At 41.9% G+C, this 26,565-nt stretch overlaps 1 protein-coding gene across 1 annotated transcript; it reads left to right on the plus strand.

The window, feature by feature from the left end:
* Positions 1-26,228, plus strand: LOC144888566 (nucleosome assembly protein 1-like 4). The gene is made up of 8 exons (XM_078766983.1): positions 1-87; positions 17,395-17,536; positions 17,703-17,750; positions 24,222-24,359; positions 24,518-24,589; positions 25,144-25,283; positions 25,633-25,778; positions 26,221-26,228. The coding sequence occupies exons 1-8, from the start codon at positions 14-16 to the stop codon at positions 26,226-26,228; spliced, it is 768 nt and encodes a 255-aa protein (XP_078623109.1). The 5' UTR covers positions 1-13.
* Positions 26,229-26,565: the final 337 nt, after the last annotated feature.

A 26,565-nucleotide genomic window follows, 5' to 3' on the forward strand; every position in this document is an offset into this window, starting at 1 on the left:
TCCTCAGGTTAGGATGAGTGATTCAGAAGCGCAGCCTAAAGTCAGGCAAGGTATGGAAGATGAAGGTCCTCTGAGCTTTATCAACAGGTGAGACTGTGCCCAGGGTATCTTTCCATTTTAAAATAATCAACTTGCTTGGAGATAAACACCAAGGAATTGTGATGAACATGAGCTGAATAATGGTACTAAGTCGATATAAAAATATTTTACGTAAAATTTTGTTGCTCATACAAACTTGTCTTGTAACTTTTATCCACAGTAATGTGTGGGCAGGTGCCTCATGTAGGCTAGGCTGGACAGGATAATCAACTGATTGTCGACCTGGCTGGGTTTTATTGACTCGCAAAGGTACCCGTCTTTGCCAGGCAACAAGGGGTACCTCCTCCCACCCCTCCCCCTGCCTCCTCCTTCCGGACTCCCACCCCTTCCCCTCTGTCCTTCCACCCCACCCCCTTCTGGGCTCCCATCCCACCCCTTCCCCTCCCTCATCCCACCTAAACCCATCCCTCATCCCACCTCAACCCATCCCACCCCACCCACTCCCGCCAGACCCTCACCCCACACTCTAGGGCCTCACACTCTATCCCTTTCCCTCCCTCCTTCCACTCCAATTCCCCTGCAGACTCCCACCCCGACCTTTTCCCCTCCCTCATCCTATTCCTGCCTCCTCCATCCAGACTCTCACCCTTCTCCTCCCTCCTCCCACCCAACCCCCCTCTGACCTCACCCCACCCCTTCCTCTCCCTCCATATACATATGCATTATATATGTATCTATATATGTGTATATACAGTCACGTGAAAAAGTAAGTACACCCCATGTAAAGTTTTGACTTTTTCAACATATTTTAACATACAGCTATTTGATCTTCATTTCAACAATATTGATAGATAAAGGTGATATAATATAACAAATATCATGAAACATTTACATTTTGTAGCCTGGTGTTGGCTTAGCGGTTAGGGTGCCGGGTTGGGATCCTAGGATCCTGGGTTTGAATCCTGGTCGATCGCTAAATTAACACCAGGGGGGTTGACTCAGCCTGTCATCCTTCCGAGGTCGGCAAATTGAGTACCAGCTTTCTGGGGATGAATGATCCCGGTGTGTACCCCGGCTTAGAATAGGTACACCGTATCCCTACGCATTCGTAAGAGGCGACTAAGGGTTGGCGTCAGGAAGGGCATCCAGCCATAAAAAAAAAACCATTGCCTCAAACAGGAAACCATGATTGTCATGGGGCCCGCAAGGCTAACCGCTGCTCTTGCGGGGAAAATGGCCTTAAAATGATCATTGATTCATTCATATTTCATTCATTTACATTTTGTAGTCCATTGTATAATTTAAATAAACATAAATGCAAATTTCGCATGTGGAAAAAGTAAGTACACCCTTGGCTCTAAAAGGTGGTATTGCCCCCTTTGGCAGAAACAACCTCAAGTAGGCGTTTCTTATAACTTTCTACCAGTCTCTGACATCGACTGGGAGAAATTTTTGCCCACTCCTTCATGCAGAATTCTTTCAGCTGTGCGATGTTTGAGGGGTTTCTTGCATGCACAGCTCATTTCAAATCCCCCCCACAACATCTCGATGGGTTTTAGATCCGGGCTTTGACTTGGCCATTCCAGAACCCTCCATTTCTTTCTTTTCAGCCATTCCTTGGTGGATTTACTGGTATGTTTAGGGTCATTGTCATGATGCAAGGTCCACCTTCGGTTGAGCTTCAACTTTCCAAAAGATGGACTCACATTATCCTCAAGCACCCTCTGGTACAATGAAGAATTCATAGTGGATTCTATGATGGTGAGCTGCCCAGGCCCTGATGCAGCAAAGCTGCCCCAAACCATAATATTTCCACCACCATGCTTTACAGTTGGTATCAGGTTCTTGTGGTCAAATGCTGTCTTTCGTTTTTGCCAAACATGTCTTCTGGTACTGTGGCCAAATAGCTCTACCTTTGACTCATCAGTCCAGAGCACATTGTTCCAGAAGTGCTGGTCTTTGCCTAGGTGTTCATTGGCAAACTTTAGTCTTGTCCTGATGTTCTTTCTGGACAGCAAAGGTTTCCTCCTGGCACACCTCCCATGTAGATAAAATTTGTGCAGCCTCTTTCTAATGGTAGACTCGTGCACTTTGACATCAACAGTGGCAAGAGCTACCTGTATGTCCCGTGATGACATTCTGGGGTTTTTAGAGACTTCTTTCAGCATCTTGCTGTCTGCTCTCGGGCTGAACTTGCTGGGGTAGCCTGGCCTGAACAAGTTGGCAGTTGTTTGGAATCTTCTCCACTTGTAAGTGATCTTCTGGACAGTCGAATGATTGATTTCAAAATTGTTTGGAGATCTTTTTAAATCCCTTCCCAGACTCGAAGGCATCTACAACCTTCCTTCTGAAGGCCTCAGAGAGCTCTTTTGATCTAGGCATGGTGACGCCGCACACTTCAACAAAAAAGAGCAAACCAAACTAAATGTCTGAGGTTTAAATAAGACAGGTTCCTCCAAGATCCTCTCTGATGATGTCCTAATCATTTGCACCTGAGCTGGTTCACCTGATTCTAATTTTAGGTATTTGAAGTAGTGATAAATGTCGGGGTGTACTTACTTTTTCCACATGCGAAATTTGCATTTATGTTTATTTAAATTATACAATGGACTACAAAATGTAAATGTTTCATGATATTTGTTATATTGTATCACCTTTATCTATCAATATTGTTGAAATGAAGATCAAATAGCTGTATGTTGAAATATGTTGAAAAAGTCCAAACTTTACATGGGGTGTACTTACTTTTTCACGTGACTGTATGTGTATATATATATATTTATATGTATACAGAATATATATATATATATATATATATACACACATACATACATACATACATACATACATACATACATACATATATATATATATATGGGCTTATCTACAGTAATGGGGTATATTTGTGTTACATGGAGGACAAAAAATGAAGCTGATGAGCAGATTCTCATTTTTACATATTTCATTCTTTAGAGTGCACACTATCCAAAACTATAAATATAAGGATAACTTTTTGTTTATAATAAATTATGCCGGCAGAGATAGCTCACGCTTCAGGCATGGTAACGCTACGAACGGGGACAGACAGACAAAAAAATACTCATTGAACACTTTTAAAATACATCATAATACAGCTTTGCAATCCATCAGTCATGTATACCGAAAATTTATCAAAATCGAGAGACTTTCTGTTGAACTGGATCTGCATAAACCTACCTGCCATAATATTGAACATATGGTAACGTTGGTGACGGGGACAGAATGCAATTCTACATTTTGCGATCGTTTTGTTCGCAAACGATCATCTCTTCACGCAAAAAACATCTACAGCATAATGAAGCTGGTGTTCTACACAATTGTAAGAACTTGAAAATATGAATTAAAATTAACAACAAATCAGTGAAAACCTATCTTTCACGTTCGTAATTTCGGGGACAGACGCCATAACGAACGTGCACTACATTTTTGAAAATTCAGAAAAAATATTAAACGACTTCAAAAAAAAAAAAAAAACGCGATAAGTTTACTTAATGATGTTGTAATTATTATTATAGAGATAAGGGAAAGAACTTGACCTCATATATGTGATTCTAATCATGTTTTATTTTGATATATGTTGGCGTGTCACGTTTTCACCCTTTTGTAGGAGGGTGGACATGGAACTTCATTTGAAATAAAAATCCAACGAAGTATTTTATTTGCACCAAACTATCTCTGGTATCTCTCCAGGGTGTGCCACATCTGAATTTAATATTTTGTACGACAAAAAATAATTGTGCTTTCGTCAGTTCAGTTAACAATAGAGGGCAGAGGCATGCCACAAATGTCCCAATACCGTAGATAAGCCTATATATATATATATATATATATATATATATATATATATATATATATATATATATATATATATATATATATATATATATATATATGTATATATATATATATAGATATGTATATATATATATATATAGATATATATATATATATATATAGATATATGTATATATATATATATATAGATATATGTATATATATATAGATATATGTATATATATATAGATATATGTATATATATATATATAGATATATGTATATATATATATATATATATATATATATATATATATATATATATATATATATTATATATATATATGACGTGCCAACTTGCCTTGGTCGTCCAGGAACGGCTTCGCCTGGCGTGGCTCTCCACGGTCACAGCACGTCCCGAAAACCGCCTGCCTCATCTGCCCCTTTGTTCGAGAGACGCGCTACGAGGATCCCTCCCACCACCTGCTTGCCTTCATCGGGACGTGCTGTGACCGTGGAGAGCCACGCCGGGCGAAGCCATTCCTGGACGACCAAGGCAGCGCATGAACACCATCCTACCTGCATTTCCCCTTTGTGAGTGTGATCGGACCCGTGTCTGGGCTTAATATAAGACTGCTTAAGTTCTGCTCTGTGTCTGCTTTCTACCGACTTGTACATACTTGTGTAAATAATAATTAAATAGTGTTCTTCCTTTATTCGAACGTCTCGTGTTTTCCATCATTGACTAAGCGTGGTACGAATAAAACCGCTCGAATCGGGTTCCAATACTAACGGTAACTGCACAGACCACGTGGTACGCATTCCGCTCAGTGTACCCAAATTACACGTGGCTCGTGCGAGGCTTGATTCCCCGCTTCCGCGGCGGCGCAGCTATTTAGGTACGTGTGAGACTTGTCCCGAAACTCTACCTTGCGTTTGCCCGGGAGGGGCGTTTCAAGTCTCGGTTACGCCGGCCCCGAAGGAACAAGGGGCTTGATCTCCCCTTGGTAAGGGTAGGAAGGGCGGCGGAAAACCGTAACAATATATATCTATCTATCTATCTATATATCTATCTATCTATATATATATTTATTTAAAGGTGGGCGCGATTCGGAAAATTTTAAGTCCGCTTACCGCTTATCCGCTCCGCCAGCCCGTGTAGTCCGATTCGCTTATCCGCTTCAGCGGCCGAAAATCTTAGTCCGCTTACCGGTTATCCGCTTATCCGCTTCGATTTGATTTTTTAAAAGCGCTTCGACGTTTTTAAAGCGCTTTTTGACGTTTCTAAAGGGAATTTAATGCGTTTTAAGCCTAAATAGCCATTTCTAACTACTACAAAGACAAACAAAGCTTTTAAGATCAAAAATATACATTTTTATTTAAATAAAATTTATTCAAAATTTATTGAAATAAAGTTTTCCACTCGACTCTACTCTACTCTACAGTTAATTGAAATATAATTTTAATATATGCAAGTTACATTAAAGAAAAATCAATTTGCCCGTCCTTTCTTTGACAAGAGAGTCTACTAGTCAACAGACTAGCAGTCTGTTGACTAGTCCTCGTCTTCCTCCTCCACCTCGTGGGCCTTCTTGAGGAATTGTCTGTGTCCATTGTCACGTTGATCTCAGCCGACTCGATTGAGTCCAGCGACATCCTGCTCTCGCTGCGCGCGAGCTGAGGGGTCAGGGCGCAGATCTCCTGACTGTCCTCCACGTCCCCCATCATGTTGACCGCCGGGTTGTGGATGTCGCTGTGCTGGGACTGCTGGTTTGCGTCGCTCGTGTGCCTGTCCCTGGCACTGCCGCTGGGCTGGAGAGTCAGAAATCTCTCCATCTTGACGTTATTGCCGCTCTAGCGTCCAATAAAATATTCAGTTTTCACTTATTATTCACTTAAATAAATATTCACAATTCTAGAGTAACGGCTCAGGCTAACAGCTGATTTGGCGAATCGCGATGCGCTTTAATTTTTCGGTAGTCCGCTTACGCTTATCCGCTTCGGTTTCCGGGGGTTGTTCCGATTCGCTTATCCGCTTCGAAAACGTTAGTCCGCTGCAGCGGATAAGCGGATAAGCGGACTTTCGAAGCGGACCGCCCACCTTTGTATTTATTTTTTTATATATATATATATATATATATATATATATTGTTACGGATCTCAACGTCGACCCCTTTTCCCCTTACCAAGGGGGAATTAATCCCCTTGTCTGCGACTGACCGACGTGAGTCCTGAAGCTGCCCAGCTCCCTCCAGAGAGGCAGGTGAGCAACCTGGTTCGAGACCGCGGACAAGATGTTAATTTGCCGAGCGGATTAGCAGCCGCGGCTTGAACCATTAACAGAAACTAGACCCGATTCTTCTGCGTTGGCCAAATCGTGCCACAGGTATTCAATGATGGAAAAGACAAGGACGAACGGATGTGAAGGAAAGAAGGCAAGGTAGGAAGAACAGGATTTATTATTATTTACACAAGACTAAAGGAAGAAAAGCAATCAAATGCAATTTACAGGGAAATGGAAGGATCAGAAGGACACAGAGCAATTTCTAGCTTACCTATACAGTCGTACTTAAAACCCCAGACAAGACAAACAAAACAAACTCACGTACACAAATGGATGAATGAGGGCAGGAACGAATGGCTGGAAGGAGAGGAAGGTTCAGCTGGACGCAGGAGAACCGCCGGGCCGGGAGCGAGCAGCCGCCGACTCTCCACCCTCGGGTCCACACCGCCGGGATGTTCGCAGCAGCGCGTCGGAGCGTGACGTGGCAAGGCTGGTTGGAAACAGCGTCTCCCTCACTCGTACTCCCGCAGGTTGCACGTCTCTCTTTACCAACTCAAGCGCCTTCCTGACAGAAACTGCCTTCGTGCTCCCTCGCTCATCTGGCTCCCTCCCTCATCTGCTGCCTCAATCGTCTGCTGGTGGGGGCTCTCCCCCCATGGGTTATATAGCCACGCCCTACCAAGCCATGACCACACCTTACCAAGCCGTGCCCACCGAGTCCTGGTTGGGCGCAAGGGCTTCCTGGCTCCACCTCCTGAAGACGATGGGCCGGCCACGCCCTTCTCCCCCGAGTTGACCGCGTGCCTAATGGAGTCTTGGGGTGAAGAAAACCGCCCAAAGCAGTCGTGGCGAACGCCGCAGAAAACCGCCCAAAGCAGTAGTGGCGAACGCCGCCGTACTGGCGCTTTGAAGAGGCCATGGGCGTGTCGGAGGGATCTATCTTATTTCAATTCGGTGCAATGCAGGGTCAACTAGTGGGAAACAGAGCCTTAAACTACATAGAATAAGAAATAACTATTTAGAAGGGTATATGGTGGCCTACGTGCTTGCGATGGATTAACTAAGGGGATGACCTTTGACCTTTACACTTAACGGAGGTATTTACAAGGATCATTACACTATTTACAGAGGGTGATATTTACAACAAAGGATTCTCAAATCCGCAACAATATATAAAAATATATATATGTAAATAAATAAACAAACAGGAGTGTCTGGCTGTCCGTCCCCAAACTACTCCCTCAGTTTTGTGGCTAGCCCCGTCACACCTCCTGTGGAACGTTTTTGGGTCCCAGCGGATATTGTAAGGTAGGTAGGAGGTTTCAAAAATTCCTCAATAAAATTATGATTTTGAAATTAACTCGATACGAACCTGCCGTGAATCCGGAAATGGACAGATGACGGTAATGAGCTGGTTTGATAATATAATATCTCAATACAATCGTCATTTGGAACAGTATTTGGTTAAAGTATCAGTTTATGATTGGAATAACGTTTGGAATTGAGTGAATACAATTACGATTTTGAATTCGTAATTGTATTCACCCAACCGTACGGAACTACTTCACATCCGGATTTAAATATTTGTTTTTTGTCACAAACGTTGTTAAAAGTTTATTTTTTATAATGATGCAATTTAATTTGTGATTGGAGTTATGCTGTTTGGAATGAAAATGGAGATATTGAGTTCAAGTGAAGGAGGAAATGACGTGAGGGATTCTACTTTCTAAGCTTGACATTCGTGGATTGCCATATGCAGATTTGCCATTGACTGGGTATAGAACCATTCAAACGGGTACGTTTTTTTGTGGAAGTCCTTTACGAACCTGCTGTCCATGCTTGATGTTCGACTTCAGGTGGCACAGGAATGTGGAATTTATTGTTTTTCATTCACCATTTCTGCATTGTCTGTTTGCTTATGGCCTCCTACCCGAAATCGTACCAAACTGCTGGTGTGCACCTATCTCTCCCATGTGTATATCCTTCGCGTATTTTTTTTGAAAAGTTTTGGGAAAAAAAAAAAAATTCTTAATTTTTTGGAAAAGTTTTTTTATTTTCAACTTAAATCTTCAACTTGAATTGTTTATAAAATGTAATATCATGTATATTACAAATACATTTGTGCAAAATAAATGCTTGTGTTATGATTGGTGTAAACCATGACAAAACAGCAACACAGGTACAGTCAGTCATCTATATATATATCTGTGCAGTGTCTGTGTTATGTTGTGTTGTCTTGTCTTGTCACTGAACTACTTTCTCAAACTTTCGTGAAATCGTACCAAGATTCTGGTATGCACATATCTCTCCCGTCGGTATGTCCTAAGGGTATTTTTTTGAAAAATTTCCAATTTTTTTTTGGGGGAATTTTTTCGGGAAAAATATATATTTATATATATATATAAAAAAAATTTTTCGGGAAAAAAATATAGTCCCATTTGTGCAAAATAATTGTTTGAATTATGATTGGTTTAAACCATGACAAAACGGCAACTCGGGTACAGTCATTTATCTATATATCGACACATCTGGGCAGTGTCTGTGTTGTCACTTAACGACTCCCTCAAACTTTTGTTTCCGTGGTTGTGAAGTGTTTTTAGTAACGTTGTGGTGGTTTTGAATCACGTGGTGGTGAGGTATTTTGAATTATGTGGTGGTGAGGTGTTTTGAATTATGTGGTGGTGAGGTGTTTTTAAATGACGTGGTGGTGAGGTGTTTTTAAATCACGTGGTAGTGAGGTATATATAATTACTTGGTGGTGAGGTGTTTTGAATTACTTGGTGGTGAGGTGTTTTGAATTACGTGGTGGTGAGGTGTAATCGTCCCAAACTTCCAGTCTGCACCTACCCCTCCCCTAGGTTAGGGTGCATCAAACGCCCAACTATTTTAAAAAAGATGTTGGATTGATCTGTCCCAAATTTTATTTTGTTCCAATCATAAAATAAAGTTGCTATGCAAAATTTGGTAAGGTTTGGACATCATCTTCTGGGTCCACCTCACCATTTCATATTTTGAGTCGGTGGTATCGGAGTTGGAAATTTGACACGCAGCTGTTTTGAGGCCCATAAATAAAAATGAAAGGATTGACTGATTGCTACATATAATAACTCTTTGTAAAGGTATTATTGTGCTCTGTAGCAATATATCATCATCATAGGGATAGGGATACAATTCATTTATATACAAATAGTCAAAATAATGATTTTTTTCAAAATATGGATATAAAGCTAAATGAAGAGTATTTTAAAAATATAATATATAAATTAAAGAATATCCTGAATGTTGTAGTCATCTTGTCTTTACAGAGATCTTTAAACTAGACAAGATGATTAAAACAATTATTAGGCTATACTCTAATAAAATTGGATAATTGATTTATTTGTTGTACATAATTATGAAATGACATTATTGTTACGAATACTACCTTTTTCTTTCAGATAAAACAATGGATGGCACAGTAAAGAAAGCATCTGTTGCAACAAGAGAGTCCACCAAGGTGTTTGGTCTTGGAAGTGCCATAACTGAACAAGATTCCCAGATCAATGGCACCAGACTTCCAACTTGTTTACAAGTACTATGTTGTTTCATGTGGCACACGGAAGATGGCAAACTTGAACGACGCTCTCGGTGGGAATCAGCAAAGCTTGTACTGCAGAAAGTGACACCATTTTATGGCAAGGCTAATATTCCTATCATCTCTGAACGCAAGGCTATTGAGAAAATTATCAAACTTGCAGATGATAATTCCAAGCTTAGATCAATCCCTATCAACCGAAGAACAACTCCAGCAAGCATCACAAAGGTGAATCAAATGGAGATGAAATTTATGGAGACATTTCCCTTGTGGCCCAATGATGCTAGTTCTCACATCAAGAATCCTGAAGACTTAGCATTCCTGGAATCTATGAAGACAGATCGCTGTGCAACATTTGGCTGCCAAGATAAACTGTTGGCAGATAAGATGCAGCGTAAAGTGAACCGCGAGGAAAAAGAATCAGAGAGGCGAGAAAGTATGGAGCTGGAGTTCAACATAAATACTACAACCACTGTGTATAATATTAGTGACAGTGATGAAGAAGTAACTCTTGGACCTTCAACAAGCACACCAACAACCTCAAGAAGTCATCATCGTTTAGTTAGACCTGGCACATCAGTTTTCATTCCACATGACATCCTGAAGAGGCCCAGTCTTGTTTCACTGGCATCAAGGATGAAGATGACACCAACCCAACAGGCTGCTTTCACAGAAGCTCTTATTGAAGAAACAGGAGGGGATGTAGCGAAGGTGTCAACATCATATGCTACAGCAGATAAATCAAGACGCAAAATTGGACAGCATATTGCTACTACCTGTAAGGACAAATGGATACCTCCGAAGCTTGCTACGTTGCACTGGGACTCAAAGCTGCTTCCATGCTTAACTAACCAAAACACTTTTGAAGAACGCCTGGCTGTGCTTTTGGGTTCTCAAACTGATATGAAGCTGCTGGGTGTTCCATCCTACAAGCCTTGAACAGACCGTAAATCTGGAGATATAATTGCTCAGCTGACTAATAACCTACTTGAATCATGGAACTGCCAAGAGAATGTTGTCAACTTGACATTTGACACAACTGCATCTAACACCGGCCACATCAGTGCAGCTTGTGTAACAATTCAACAACGGCTTAACAAAGCTCTTCTGTGGTCAGGCTGCAGACACCACATTGGTGAAGTCATTCTTACGCACATTTTTACTGATCTTAAAGTTGAAGCATCTAAGTCACCAGATATCTTCTTCTTCTCAAGGTTTCGCAAGAACTTTGAAATGTTTCCACACACATTCAATGAACCACTTTCACGATTTGATCCATCTCAACTAAATGAAGCAGCAACAAGTTTGACAAGTGACTGGCAAAATAATGTTCTCAGACTCTGTCACACCGAGCAATCTCTAAGACGTGATGATTATTTGGAATTTGTTGATCTGTGTACTGTATTCCTTGATGGTGAAGTAGCTGAACATCAAATAACCTTCAAGCGTCCTGGTGCACTGCATAAAGCCAGATGGATGGCGAAGCTCCTCTACTCAATCAAATTATGTCTCTTCGAAAAACAAATCGCTGATCTTCCAGCAGGTACAATTACCACAGAAAAACAAGTGCCAAAGATCAGAGAATTTGTCACGTTTGTCACTCTAGTATACAGCTCCTGGTGGATGACATGTACCTCTGTCACCGATGCCCCATGGAATGACCTGCAGCTCATCTCCAAACTGAAACAGTATGAAGCTGTCAATGCTGGAATCTCAAGAAGTGCCCTGAAAGCCTTCAAACGACATCTCTGGTACCTCACAGAAGAGATGGTTCCACTTGCCCTCTTCAGCTCAGTTGTTCCTCATGACCATCGCCGTGCTCTGGCAGACAGACTTCTGGAGGTTCAGCCAGATTTTCCAGTAACCAACCCACAAGGACGGTTTGGTACTGGGTTTGGAAAGCCCAGATTTCCTGATGACTTGACTGAGAAGACCACTCTGGCTGATTTTGTTGGACCAGATTCATGGTACCTATTTCATCATCTGAAGCTTGACTGGGCATTTCTAGTTACCGATGTTCAAGAATGGACTAACTCTGCAGCCTACCAGACATCATGGACTAATGTTGAAGCCTTGAATGTGGTGAATGACTCTGCAGAAAGGGGAGTTAAGCTTAGCTCTGACTTCCTTTCAGCAGCCAGAAGTGAAGACCACTACCAAAATGTGCTACAAGTTGTTGAGCACAACCGCAAGGAGAAACCGAATCTTCGAAAGCGAGCAGCTCAAGACTAAACTGTCAGAAATATCCATGAAAACTACAGTATCTTTGTTTTGCTTCTATTTTCATGTTCATCCATAGTCAGATGTACTCGTATTAAGATGATAAATGCTAAGATTGTGTATATATGATTCTACTGAAATAAAAATTATATCATTCTGGTATCTATAATACATATGATTATACCAATAAAATCATGATTTTGACTATTTGTGTATAAGTGAATTATATCCCTATCCCTATGATGATTATATATTGCTACAGCGCACAATAATACCTTTCCAAAGAGCTATTGTATGTAGCAATCGGTCAATCCTTTCATTTTTATTTATGGGCCTCAAAACAGCTGCGTGTCAAATTTCTGACTCTGATACTACCGACTCAAAATCTAATTTGCTGAGGTGGACCCAGAAGATGATATCAAAACCTTACCAAATTTTGCATAGGAACTTTATTTTATGACTGGAACAAAATAAAATTGGGGACAGATTGTTTTCTTGACATAGGGGCGTTTGATGCACCCTACCCTAGGTATGTGCTGAGGGGTTCTTTCTTGGAAAAAAAAACATTCAACCTAAATCTTCAACCTAAATTGCCTATAAAAATGGAATATCACAAACACAACAAATACATTTGTGCAAAATAATTGTTTGCATTATGATTGGTGTAAATCATGACAACACAGCAACTCAGGTACAGTCATTATCCTCAGCTAAAATAAGCCCTTTCCTCAGTAACGACGCGTGGTGAGGCGAGCGCAGCGAGCCGAGCCAAGCCAAGCTCGTCTTTCTATATATCTACATATCTGGGCAGTGTCTGTGTTGAAACTGAAGTACTCCCTCAAACTTTTGTTTCTGTGGTTGTGAAGTGTTTTAATAACGTGGTGGTGAGGCGTTTTGAAATACGTGGTGGTGAGGTGTTTTGAATTATGTGGTGGTGAGGTGTTTTGAATTACGTGGTGGTGAGGTGTTTTGAATTACGTGGCGGTGAGGTGTTTTGAATTACTTGGTGGTGAGGTGTTTTCAATTATGCGGTGGTGAGGTGTTTTGAATTATGTGGTGGTGAGGTGTTTTGAATTATGTGGTGGTGAGGTGTTTTGAATTATGTGGTGGTGAGGTGTTTTCAATTTCGTGGTGGTGAGGTGTTTTCAATTTCGTGGTGGTGAGGTGTTTTGAATTACGTGGTGGTGAGGTGTTTTCAATTCCGTGGTGGTGAGGTGTTTTGAATTATGTGATGGTGAGGTGTTTTGAATTATGTGGTGGTGAGGTGTTTTGAATTATGTGGTGGTGAGGTGTTTTGAATTACGTGGTGGTGACCTGTTTTCAATTTCGTGGTGGTGAGGTGTTTGCAATTTTGTGGTGGTGAGGTGTTTGCGATTTCGTGGTGGTGAGGTGTTTTCAATTTCGTGGTGGTGAGGTGTTTTCAATTCGTGGTGGTGAGGTGTTTTTAATTACGTGGTGGTGAGGTGCAATCGTCCCAAACTTCCAGTCTGCACCTACCCCTCCCGTATGTATGTGCTGAGGGGTTCTTTTTTTGAAATTGTATTAATTTCTTTTGACCTAAATCTTCAACCTAAATTGCTTATAAAAATGTAATATTACAAACACTACAAATAAATTTGTGCAAAATAATTGTTTGTTTTATGATTGGTGTAAATCATGACAACACAGCAACTCAGGTACAGTCATTATCCTGCCCGTTCCTCTGCAACGATGCGCCAAGCACCCCACAAGTCTGGCCTGTATTGTAGGGTAGTAAGAAGGAAGCCATTACTCAAAAAAGCCCACCCTTCAGTCCTGTTCGAGGTATGCAAAAAACCACTCTGAAGATTCTGAAGCCATGTGGCAAAAAGTTTTGTGGTCTGACGAAACCAAGATAGAACTTTTGGGCCTATATGCACAGCACTTCACCCAAAGAACACCATCCCCACTGTGAGGTATGGTGGTGGCAGTATCATGTTATGGGGATGTTTCTTATCAGCAGGGAGTGAGGCACTTGTCAGGGTAGAAAGGAAAATGAATGGAGCAAAATACAGAAAAATCCAAGAGGAAAACCTGCTGCCGTCTGCCAGAAGCCTGAAATTGGGACGAAAGTTCACCTTTCAGCATGACAACGACCCGAAGCACACAGGCAAAGCTACACTGGAGTGGCTAAGGAGCAAAAAGATAAATGTCCTTGAGTGGCCCAGTCAGAGCCCTGACCTAAATCCAATCGAATATCTGTGGCATGGCTTGAAGATTGCTGTCCATAAACGTTCCCCACGCAATTTGACTGGGATTCAAGAATTTTGTACAGAACAATGGGCAAATCAAGGTGTGCAAAGTTGGTAGAGACCTATCCCAACAGACTCACAGCTGTAATTGCTGTCAAAGGTGCTTCCACCAAGTATTAACTCAAGGCGGTGGACACTTATCCAACCAAGATATGCTAGTTTTGTATTTTTTATTAAATTTGTGGAATTTGTTTTTCAGTTTGCGGTTGTGAGTTACAATGTGTAAATAAAGGTATGAGTCTAATATGGGAAAATTATTTCGAATATGAGTCTAATAAATAAAGGTAAAGGTATGGATAAAGGTTGTCTGATTTAATGCAATTTATTTCCAGGCCATAAGGCAAAAAACAAAAGGTGAACATTTTGAAAGGGGTTGTAGACTTTCTATAGGCACTATGTATACACGTGTGTGTGTATCATATATATATATATATATATATATATATATATATATATATATATATATATATATATAATCGTTAGATTAAATAAGACGCGGACGTAGCTTCAGGACGTCGATCTTTAAATGATTAAAGATCGACGTCCTGAAGCTACGTCCGCGTCTTATTTAATCTAACGATTATATATTGAATACAAATGAGACGCCCTGCTCGTACTTTGGAGTTTCTACTATTTCTTACAGTTATATATATATATATATATATATATATATATATATATATATATATATATATATATATATATATTATGTGTGTGTATATATATTTATATGTGTATATATATTGTTGCGGTTTTGAGAACCCAACACGGGTAACATCATTAAAGGTTAAAGGTTGCACCCCATAGATAGGCCACAAGCAACGCTTAGGTCACCTTAGGACGTTAGTTATTTCATAGTATGTGTTTAGATAAGGCCATGTCCAATAGTTGCATCTGCGTTGTGTAAAACAAATAAGAGTAGGCCCCATACATCCATTTTGCAGCCTCCCTTCAATCGACGCCATTAAGCGCTAACCAGTCTGTACATCGCCCTCGCTCTTTAGGCTGCCAGCAGCCTTCGCGAACTCGTTGGGCTTCCGCTCAAACCAGCCCAAAGGCCACGAGGTAAGGCCCAAAAAGGGGGCGGAGCGCAAGGGTGGAGGTGCGGCCACGTCAAGCAGCCATCAAGGCGGAGCCGGTAAGTCCTCACCAGCCAACCAGGGCTCGAGTGAGATCGCCTGACAGGGTGTGGCTAGAGATTCGAGAGGGTTCGCTGGGCGTGGCAATATAACCCCTTGCGCGAGGCCCCCACCTCAGTTATGAGGAGAGAGAGGGCTTGAACATTGTACCTGAGTTGTGAGAACGGACACAACTGTGATCATTGTGAACAAGTTATGAGCGGGAGAGAGAGGCGCTTGACCTGGTCGAGAGTTGAGTTACGGGAGAGACGCTTGAGTAATTACGAGAGGAAGAGACGCGCTGTGGCAACAAGCTTTATAGAGGGCGGGCGCACGGCACGCATTGCGGAGGACTGCAGCGTGCAGAAGGACATTGGGGAAGTGGCGCATCGATCGTAACCTTACCGGGCGCGCATATAAAGGCGCAGGTGCAAGTATTACGTACGCCGAATCTAATCGCCAACCGATCCCCCGAGATATAATTGTCCGCATCGCGCCTACGCCACGGGGAGAGCTGCCTGCCGTATTCCACCATCTGCACAGTACGAGTCGGGGACCGGACGAGCTGTGGACCCTTGGACCCTCAACACCACCATCTACAAACCCCGTGTGAGTGACCCTGAGAGTGAACGGGCCCGTGTCCAGGGAATAAGTTAAGACTGTTATTAAGGCTGCCCTGTGTATCTGCTTCTTCCTCTTCCCTGTACATTCCCTTCTTTCTTTTCCTCTTCTAATTGTACAAAGTGTTAATAAATTACCTGTTCTTCCTGGTTTCCTCTCAATTTGACCGTATCAGTCTTTTCTCAATTGGGTAAGCGTGGCACGATTAGTAACCGCTTACAATCGGGTTTAGTACCTGCTAACGGCCCGAATCACGGCTCGCTTCGCTCGGCGTGTCCACTAACGCCGTGGTTCGGGCGGGAGTTATTTCCTCGTTTCCGGTCAGCGTTAGTATGTAGGTAATAGGACCAAATTTGACCAACAACCCTATTTAACGCTGCCCGGGAAGGATGTTATAGCCCCCGGGATCGCGTCGGCCAGATAAAAGACAAGGGGATTAATCCCCCCTTAATAAGGGGAAGGCCGACGTTTGGAGAACCGCAATAATATATACGTGCACGCACGCACGCACGCACGCACACACACACACACACACACACACACACACACACACACACACACACACACACAGTCACACACACACACACACGTGTTTAATCCTGCTTTTTTAAAATCAGAATTGAATCCCCCAAACCCTTCCCTCCTTGCTTCCACCTTGTCTTTCTGAACAGACGCAATTTGTCCACCTCGTCTGTCTGTACAGACGTCAGTCAGTCTATGATCGAGGAACTACTTGATTTCAATTGAATGTTATATTTTGAACACAAATCGGAATACAGACCTGCAGTTTAGCAGTAATTTGGCAAATTCTACCAAATCTCATCCTGATCGTGCATGAGCACAGAGGAGTAAGGTAATTTTTTTCATTTTGTCTGCCTGTCCGGCAGTCAAACAAAATTTAATATCATTCCAAACAGGAGCCTTACTGTTTCTGAACTAATTGACAGTTGTTCTAATATGTCTATTTTCCAAGAACTAACAAACATGCATGAATAACTAATCTAACGTGTTAAATAAGGTGGTGTCAAAGACCGTGCATAAACGGTGGCAATCTTATGGAACTTAATTTTTTTTGCTACGGCCTTTAAAACCTTTATTTTATTTCAATTTAATTACATACTTGAATATTGTAGAACACAAATCACTTTCCCTATGCTTTCAAAAACCTTCACTTTAGCACGACCAATCAAATGTTTTTTGCAGTACCAATCAAATCTTGACTCGATCAAATATCTTGAGGGGAAAAAATGACATGGGAAGGGTCTTTCAGCTTTGGGGAATACCGATAGTCAGACAAAATGGTGGCTCGTAGATCGTGCTTTGAAACGCAAAGCAAAAGTTGAAAAGATCCTTTCCATGTTCTTATTTTCTCAAGACTGCGTGGGAAAAGGTGCTCTGAATCCTACTTTTTTCTGTTCTCTTTCCTCCCCATTATTTCTCCCATTACGGCCGCAGCCTTCCAGTGCCTTTGCACAAAAGAGTGTGGGCATTGCGTGCATTGAAGGCCAAGGAAATGCATTTTGAGGTGGACTTCTATCGGCAATTGCATGAACTGGAACGGAATTTGGTGTTGTGCTGTGCCGACTTGCGCGAGAGGGTACTAGAAAATGCTTTTGCATTCTTTTTAATTTCTCCTCCTCACTATTTTCCTACCTCATGCCTTGATTACTGTCATCTAATTTATTTATTTGGAATTGTGTATTGAGGTTGCTGCTGATCTCCGTGCATGTTTTGGTTCTAACACTGGCACAATATTTTTTCAGCGAAGGCAGATAGTCATGGGAGACTCAGAACCAACGGAAGATATTAGTGTAAGTGAAGATTTCTGAATGCAGGAGCAAAGGCATAATTGTGTCTACCTGTATACGTGCTTGCAGGGCCGAGATTGGGTAAGTGAATGAAAATACCTGGAGAGGAAAATATGGATGATTGTAATGCATGTCGGGCTTCTGCTGGTGTTCACCATTGTCAAAACATCACAATTATGACTGCTGGAGAAATATTTTTTTCCATGATGGGGGCACACCCTATGCAGGAATAGGTGGGGGTGGGGGGGTGGGGGTGAAGGATGTGGCTTTTCTATAGTGCATCCAGTCTATCGGTCTTGCACCCTCTGAGTGCCTGGTGAAACTCCCAAAATCCAGAATCACTGCACACTTCACTCGTTCGTTCTTATTTTTTCCTACTTGTGGAATTAACTTCCACATTCTTCAATATTCTTCCCTCCAGGTTTTCAAGACAGCTATTCACCACCATAGCAGATCATCCCCCATCCAAAACCATTATCTTTTCTGCTGCTGCCATCCCTTCTCCCCACCCACAAGCCCAACTCCTTCCAAATTTCCAGTTTTACCTTTCTGAGAGTTTGCTCCTGTATCCATCTTGTCCTCCCCTTGCATCCGCTCCTACTCTTGATCTTACCCACATCTCTGGATTGTCCGTCTCCATCTATTTTGTTATTTGGCCATGTTGTTGGTGTCCCCCCCCCCCCACCCATCTTTCTGGTGGTCCTTTTGTTCTGATGCATCCTGATCCATTCTGTGTCCGAGCTGCTTCACAGGCCTTGACTTTGCTTAAAATAAATAAAAAGATAAAAAGAAGACAATAGAGCAACCTGATAAACAGCTATCCTACTCATCATATAAATCAATAATTAAAGAGCGGTTTGAATAAAATTTTAAGCGGTGAAACTGCTTGAATATTTGGCTATGTCCTTCCAATCCGTCCATCCGTCAAAAATGAAGAACCTCTCTAACCCCCACCATGTGTAATTCTAGAGGGTTATAAAGAGTAATTCTAAAGGGTAATTCTAATGGGTTTCGTTTGTTTCTAGGCTTTGCCTATTTCATATTAAAATGCCAAACTGAACTGCTTACTTTGGACATGGGTGCGATTTTATTTTATTTTATTTCTTGTATTAAATAGTCCTCCATAGTTACCTCATGCACCCAAAGGGAAAAGCAGGGTTAGGCAATTGGTTCACTTATGTCTGTCTGTTCTTCTGTCCAGAAACGTCAGTTTGTAATCGAGGAACAACTTCATTTCAATTGAATGTCATGTCTTCAACATGAATTGGAACACGAGCCTGTAGTTTATCAATACTTTGTCTTTGAATTTGTTCCGATTGCGCATGCGCAGAGAGGGGTGAGATAATGTTTATCGTTTTTGGCAGTTAAACAAAATTTAAAATAATTCCAAACAGGAAACTTACAGTTGGTTATCAAGGATATAAACACAAACAACAGGCATGAATAACCAATGTAACGTGATAAATAAGGTGGTATAAAAGATGCTGTGTCAATGGGCATAAACGTCCAGAATAATTTTTATATGATCCTTAAAATCATGTTTCTGTCAATTTAATAATACTTGAACCATGTGGAACACAAATCACCGACTGAGCACTTTCAAAACCTTTCATTTAGTAGTACTTGGACAAAATATTATGACCTTTTATTTGTCATCACAACCAATCAAATTTGCCGCTTTCAGACCCCGCCTATGTCCTTGTTTCTCAAGACAGCACGGGGTAAGGTGTTCTATGAACACAAGTTGATAACTTAAGGAGAAGTAGTACACAACAACAACAGGCATTTTAAGGCCATTTTCCCTGCTAGAGCGGGGGTTAGCCTTGCTGTCCCCAGGACAATCTTCTCCATTTTGCCCTATTGTCTGCATCTCCCCTTGTTAACCCCTTTGCCCACATTTCTTCTTCCACCATCTTCAGCCAAGTATTTCTCGGTCTTCCCCGTCCTCTACTCCCTTCTACATTCATCTCCATCACTCTTCTCAACCAGTCACTTTCATCCTTCCTCAACACATGACCAAACCATCTCAACCTGTTTCTCTTCACAGCATCCATCACAGGATCTATTCCCATCATCTTTAGCGATTCATCATTTGTCTTCCTCTCTCTCAACGATACTCCACACATCCACCGAACCATTCGCATTTCCACCCTTTCCAGCCTTCGTTGCTGCTCTACGTTCATTACCCATGTCTCGCTCCCATAAATCATAACACTTCGCACACATGCAGCATACACCTTTCCCTTCAGCTTCAACGACACTCCCCTCCTCATCAGCACGCCACTCAGTTCCCGAAACTTCTTCCATGCACATCTCACTCGAGCAACCGTTGCAGAGTCTGATCCACCTTCTCCATTCAGCATGTCTCCGAGGTAGCAAAATGTTTTCACACCTTCCAGCTTCACGCCGTCTCCAAGATCCAACTCAACATTTCCTCCATCTGCAGCTCCCTCTGTACACACCTTACACTTGAATGGAGCTGCCACACTGGTTAATGACCATCTCAAACCACTACATTTTTGATGAACCCACTCAGCGCACATTGTACATTGAATGGAGTTCACTCCGACACCCTTCCTGCACACAGCACACGGCCACTTCCCAGTTCTTTCCACCACACCACATGCTTTACCACTTGCCATCACCTTCGTTTTTCCGATATTCACCTTCAGACCTTTTGTCTCTGTACATTCCTTCCACTTGTTCATCTTCTCCTTCAGTCCATCCATACTTTCTACAATCAACATCAGATCATCTGCATACAAAAACTCCCACGGTAAACCCTCCTTTACGTTCCAAGCCAGCACCTCCATCACAGCTACAAATAGTAGTGGACTTAGTACCGACCCATGATGCACTCCCACCTTCACCTTAAACTCACCACTGTTCCAGTCCTTCGTCCTTACAGCTGTGCGCGCTCTTTCGTACATTGCCATCACTACTCTGATCAACCATTCCTCCACTCCTAACTTCTTCATTGTCCATGTCACTACTTTGCGTGGAACCCTATCGAATGCTTTCTCCAGATCAACAAACCCAAGAAACAACTTTTTTTTGTATACTGAATCGAGGCTCGTGAAAGAGCTAACATTTACTTCACAAACAAATCAACCAGACAAACAAAATATATAAAAAGCGGGAGCGGAAAACAAGATGGGGAGAGAAGGTGAAGCACACAAACACAACATTTGAGAGCAGGGAGATGTGTGGAAGGGAGAGGGCTTGGGGGGAGGAGGCATGGGAAGGGGGGGGGTGGAGGGAGAAGTATAAAACACAAGGACACCAATGACTTCCAGGACAGAAGTTGGTATTTCAAAAAAGTGGAATTGGGGTGAAATTAGCGGGGGTAGAAAAGATCAAGGTTTTGGATGGGGGAAGATAAGAGATGGTGGTGAACAGCTGTTTTAAAGACCTGGAGGGTGGAGTGGGATTGAAGAGAGTGAGGGAGTTTGTTCCAGAGGCGGGAGAAAAGAGGAATGAAGGAGTGAAGGTGAGCAGAGAGTCTTGATTTTGGCAGTTTGACCATAAGAGGGTTGCAGGCAGATCTTGTGCGACCTGTAGGAATATTTGCGGGACAGAGCCCAGAGAGAGCTGGGGGGGCAAGGCCAGAGAGGAGTCGGTAGAAGATGGAAAGACCACCAACCTGCCTGCGGTGAGTGAGTGAGAGGCCCTTGGAGTTAGCTTCATCGCGGGAGATTCCAATGATTCTGAATGCTTTGGTTTCAACAGCGTGAAGACGAGCTAGGTGTGAGGCAGGAGCACCAGCCCAGAGGGGAGAGCAGTATTCCATTGAGCTGCGGATGAAAGCCTTGTATGTGGTGAGGAGCTCAGGTGTGCCAAGGAAGGACTTCGCACGACGGAGGATGCCCAGTCGGCGACTGGCTTTGGAGGCCAGATTTGAAATGTGGTTTTCCCAGGAAAGATCATGGCAGATAGTGAGACCCAAAAGCTTGAGTGACAGAACTTCTTGGAGAGGATTATTCAGAAAGTGGATGGGAGGGTTGTCCAGTCGGTCTTTTCGGAGAGACATCGTAAGAGTGTGAGATTTGTCAGGATTGAAAGACATGTTCCACTTGTTTGCCCAGTCTGTGATTTTGTCCAGGTCTGCAGAGAGTGAGGAGGCAGCAGACTGCCGATCTGAGGGATGAAGAATGGAGCGACAGAGAGTAGAGTCATCAGCAAAGAGATACAGAGGATTTTCAAGAGAGTCAGAGAGATCATTGATGAAGACCAGAAAAAGGACAGGGCCTAGAACACTGCCTTGTGGAACTCCAGCCTGAACAGGAAGAGGAGATGAGAGAAACCCATTCAGGGCCACACGTTGACTACGACTAGAGAGGAAGTCCGCCAGCCATGCGTGGAGACTTCTTCTTCTTCTTCTTCCTCTTCTCCATGTACTTCTCCTGCAACTGCCTTACAATAAAAAGCACATCTGTCGTTTCTCTTCCTGGCATAAATCCAAACTGCATTTTGTCGATCTTCACTTTATTCCTTATCCTCTTCTCCAACACCCTTTCCAATACCTTCATTCCATGCTCTAATAACTTTATCGCTCGATACGAGCCACAGTCCAGAGGGTCACCTTTCCCCTTGCAGAGAGGGACGAGGGTACTCAGTTCCCAATCCACTGGAATGCGGCCTTCTTTCACCACCAGATTGCAGATCTCTGTCATTCTCTTCACACCCCAACTTCCTGCTGCCTTCAACATATCTCCCACAACTCCCGTCGGCCCTCCCGCTTTTCTACTCTTCATTGCTTTTATCGCTTGGTGAGTTTGAGGTGAAGGTGGGAGTGCATCAGGGGTCGGTACTAAGTCCACTACTATTTGTAGCTGTGATGGAGGTGCTGGCTCAGAACGTAAAGGAGGGTTTACCGTGGGAGTTGTTGTATGCAGATGATCTGGTGTTGATTGCGGAAAGTATGGATGGACTGAAGGAAAAGATGAACACGTGGAAGGAATGTATGGAGACAAAAGGTCTGAAGGTGAATATCGAAAAGACGAAGGTGATGGCAAGTGGTAAAGCATGTGGTGAGGTGGAAAGAACTGGGAAGTGGCCCTGTGCTGTGTGTAGGAAGGGTGTCGGAGTGAACTCCATTCAGTGTACAATGTGCGCTGAGTGGGTTCATCAAAAATGTAGTGGTCTGAGAGGGTCATTAACCAGTGTGGCAGCTACATTCAAATGTAAGGTGTGCACAGAGGGAGCTGCAGATGGAGGAAATGTTGAGTTGGATCTTGGAGACGGTGTGAAGCTGGAAGGTGTGAAAACATTTTGCTACCTCGGAGACATGCTGAATGGAGAAGGTGGATCAGACTCGGCAACGGTTGCTCGAGTGAGATGTGCATGGAAGAAGTTTCGGGAATTGAGTGGCGTGCTGATGATGAGGGGAGTGTCATTGAAGCTGAAGGGAAAGGTGTATGCTGCATGTGTGAGAAGTGTTATGATTTATGGGAGCGAGACATGGGTAATGAACGTAGAGCAGCAACGAAGGTTGGAAAGGGTGGAAATGCGAATGGTTCGACGGATGTGCGGAGTATCGTTGAGAGAGAGGAAGACAAATGATGAATTGCGAAAGATGATGGGAATAGAGCCTGTGATTGATGCTGTGAAGAGGAACAGGTTGAGATGGTTTGGTCATGTGTTGAGGAAGGATGAAAGTGACTGGTTGAGAAGAGTGATGGAAATGAATGTAGAAGGAAGTAGAAGACGGGGAAGACCGAGAAAGACTTGGCTAAAGATGGTGGAAGAAGAAATGCGGGCAAGGGGGTTAACAAGGAGAGATGCAGAAAATAGGGCAAAATGGAGAAGATTGTCATGGGGACCGCAAGGCTAACCCCCGCTCTAGCAGGGAAAATGGCCTTTAAAATGCATGTTGTTGTTGTGTATTGCTTTTATCGCTTCCTCAACTTCCTTCTCAGTTATCTTCTCTGTCGGTCCTAAAACTGGGTTACTCTCTGTGTTGCCATCCCATTCATTCTCTGCATTCAACAGCATTTCCATATGTCTCTTCCTTCTACCTTTAATTCCATCTGGGTCCAATAAGTATTATTTGGCTCCAATAGAAAACAATGCTTTTTTGGTCTGTCTGTCGAACATTTTGGCTCGATTTGGAAAAGAAAAAAAGCAAGAGCTTCCAGAGCAAGCCATGGCATGTGCAGTTATTGTGATGTCTGTGAGAGGGTCTCGTCAAAAGGTAAATATGCTGTTGGTGTTTGTTCATGCTTTGCCCCTATTAACGCACCTTCCTCCCACCCCCTCCCCATGTTTAAAAATATATTATTTTAATAATAATACGCTAAATGTATTGCTCACAGAAGGGAGTTGTGGATGTCGAGAAATGAGACATGTCATTCACGCTACATTTCACAATTCATGCTACATAGTAAACTGATTGTGCATGTGATCATGCAAGGTTTGTTTGCTTTTTATTTCCAAAGCCATGTTTTGTTTCATGAATATGCTGCTTGTGTACAGACTGAGTTGGAGGCCAAATTGTGGCTTGATGGGCCGGGAGGCAGTGCAGTTGCTTCCAATAGCAATATGCCTGCAGGGATCCCAAACTTCTGGCTTACTATATTCAGCAATGTTCCTCAACTCAGCGATATGATTCAGGTATCAAGCAATTTCAGTTGGACTTGCCATAATTGTTACGGCATCATTCTGTGTCACCTCAGAGTACAAAAAGCCTCATTTTGCCAATGCTTTAAGGTCTCTGTTCTGTAGTGTGTGGTTTTGAGTTCCTGTCTTGACTCCGTGCTTCACATTCACAGGAACACGACAAGCCAATCCTGAGGTATCTCAAAGATGTCTGTGTTATCTACTCATCTCCTGGGGAGCCCATGGTATGATTGATGGTGATTCCCTTTTCTTTTCATTATTCCTGAAGACCTTATTGTTGCATAGTGGTGTTCATGGCTGGTAATTAATTGGCGTTTAATTCACTGCCTAATAATTGCCTCTGCCACCGATGTGGACAGAGTTTGTTTTCACCCTTGTTTCTGTCTGTTTCACTGTGAGCAGGATATCTCGAAATGTAGTGGACGGATTCGGACGAAACTAGGAGGACAGATTGGGTGTATGATGAGGACGCATTGATTTGATTGTTTACAGATCCAGATACGTGAATTTTTAAAAGTGATTCTTCATAATTGAGAGATGGGGCCCAAAAACGATATATAGTCTGATATTTCAAAAAGTTGTGGATGGATTATGAAGAAACTTGGTGGATGAGTTGGTTAGGTGACAAAAACAAGCTGATTCGATTTTGGTTTAGGTCCAGATCTGGCTTCGCAGTGGGGAACAAAGCATAAACTGTTCAGCCTGGCAGAGTTATGCACTCTACCGAGTGCCGTTCTCGTTGTGCATTGTTACTACTTTTTTTTCTTTTTGTCTGCAGAGCTACCAGCTGGATTTTTGCTTTTCCCCAAATGAATATTTCAGCAACTCAACTCTTACCAAGACGTACCATCTGAAGAATGAGTTTGATTCAAGCAATCTGTTATCTTTTGATGGCCCTGAAATAATCTCCTGCACAGGGTATCGCTCTCCACTATAATCTATTGTTATCTAATAATTTTCTTTTTTCATTCATTGTTTTATTTTTTCATCTCATGCCAGTTGCTTTTGCATTTGTTCCATAATCAGGAACAACTTTCTTCTTTGTTTAACTTGTCAAACCCTTCAGTCTGCCATGTTGTCTTATTTTCCCATCTTTATCCACAATGTATATTCCAATTTGAGTATTCTTCATTGATTATTATGTAAAAGGAGTTTCTTTCTACATTCCGATTTTTTTTTTTTTGGTGTCATCTTGTACTTTCACTTTGACTTTCAATGTATCACAGGCATCCCTGTGGGAATATTTGTTTTTTTGGTGATCCGGCAGGTGTTCCATTGCGTGGTACAAAGGGCGAAATGTCACGGTGCGCTTGTTGCAGAAGACGCAGAAACACCGTAGCCGAGGAATCATCCGAACGGTCACAAAAGAAATTCCCAATGACTCGTTTTTCAACTTTTTCAATCCTCCAAAAGGTAAATACAAAAACAAATTCTGCTTGTTCCTTTGTTTACTCCCATTTTTACATTTTCTTCATTTATATATATATATAATTATAATATATATATATATATATATATAATATATATATATATATATATATATATATATATATATATATATATATATATATATTATATATATATTATATATATATATATATATATATATATATATATATAATATATATATATATATATATATATATATATATAATATATATATATATATATATATATATATATATATATACATATATATATATATATATATATATTATATATATATATATATATATATATATAATATATATAATACATACACACACACACACACATGTATATATATACAGTCACGTGAAAAAGTAAGTACACCCCATGTAAAGCTTTGACTTTTTCAACATATTTTGACATACAGCTATGTGATCTTCATTTCAACAATATTGATAGATAAAGGTGATATAATATAACAAATATCATGAAACATTTACATTTTGTAGTCCATTGTATAATTTAAATAAACATAAATGCAAATTTCGCATGTGGAAAAAGTAAGTACACCCCTACATTTATCACTACTTCAAGTACCGAAAATTAGAATCAGGTGCACCAGCTCAGGTGCAAATGATTAGAACATCGTTAGAGAGGATCTTGGAGGAACCTGTCTTATTTAAACCTCAGGCATTTAGTTTGGTTTGCTCTTTGTTGTTGAAGTGTGCGGCGTCACCATGCCTAGATCAAAAGAGCTCTCTGAGGCCTTCAG

Source organism: Myxine glutinosa, chromosome 13, assembly GCF_964187855.1.
Source record: "Myxine glutinosa chromosome 13, kmMyxGlut1.1, whole genome shotgun sequence".
Lineage (NCBI taxonomy): Eukaryota > Metazoa > Chordata > Myxini > Myxiniformes > Myxinidae > Myxine > Myxine glutinosa.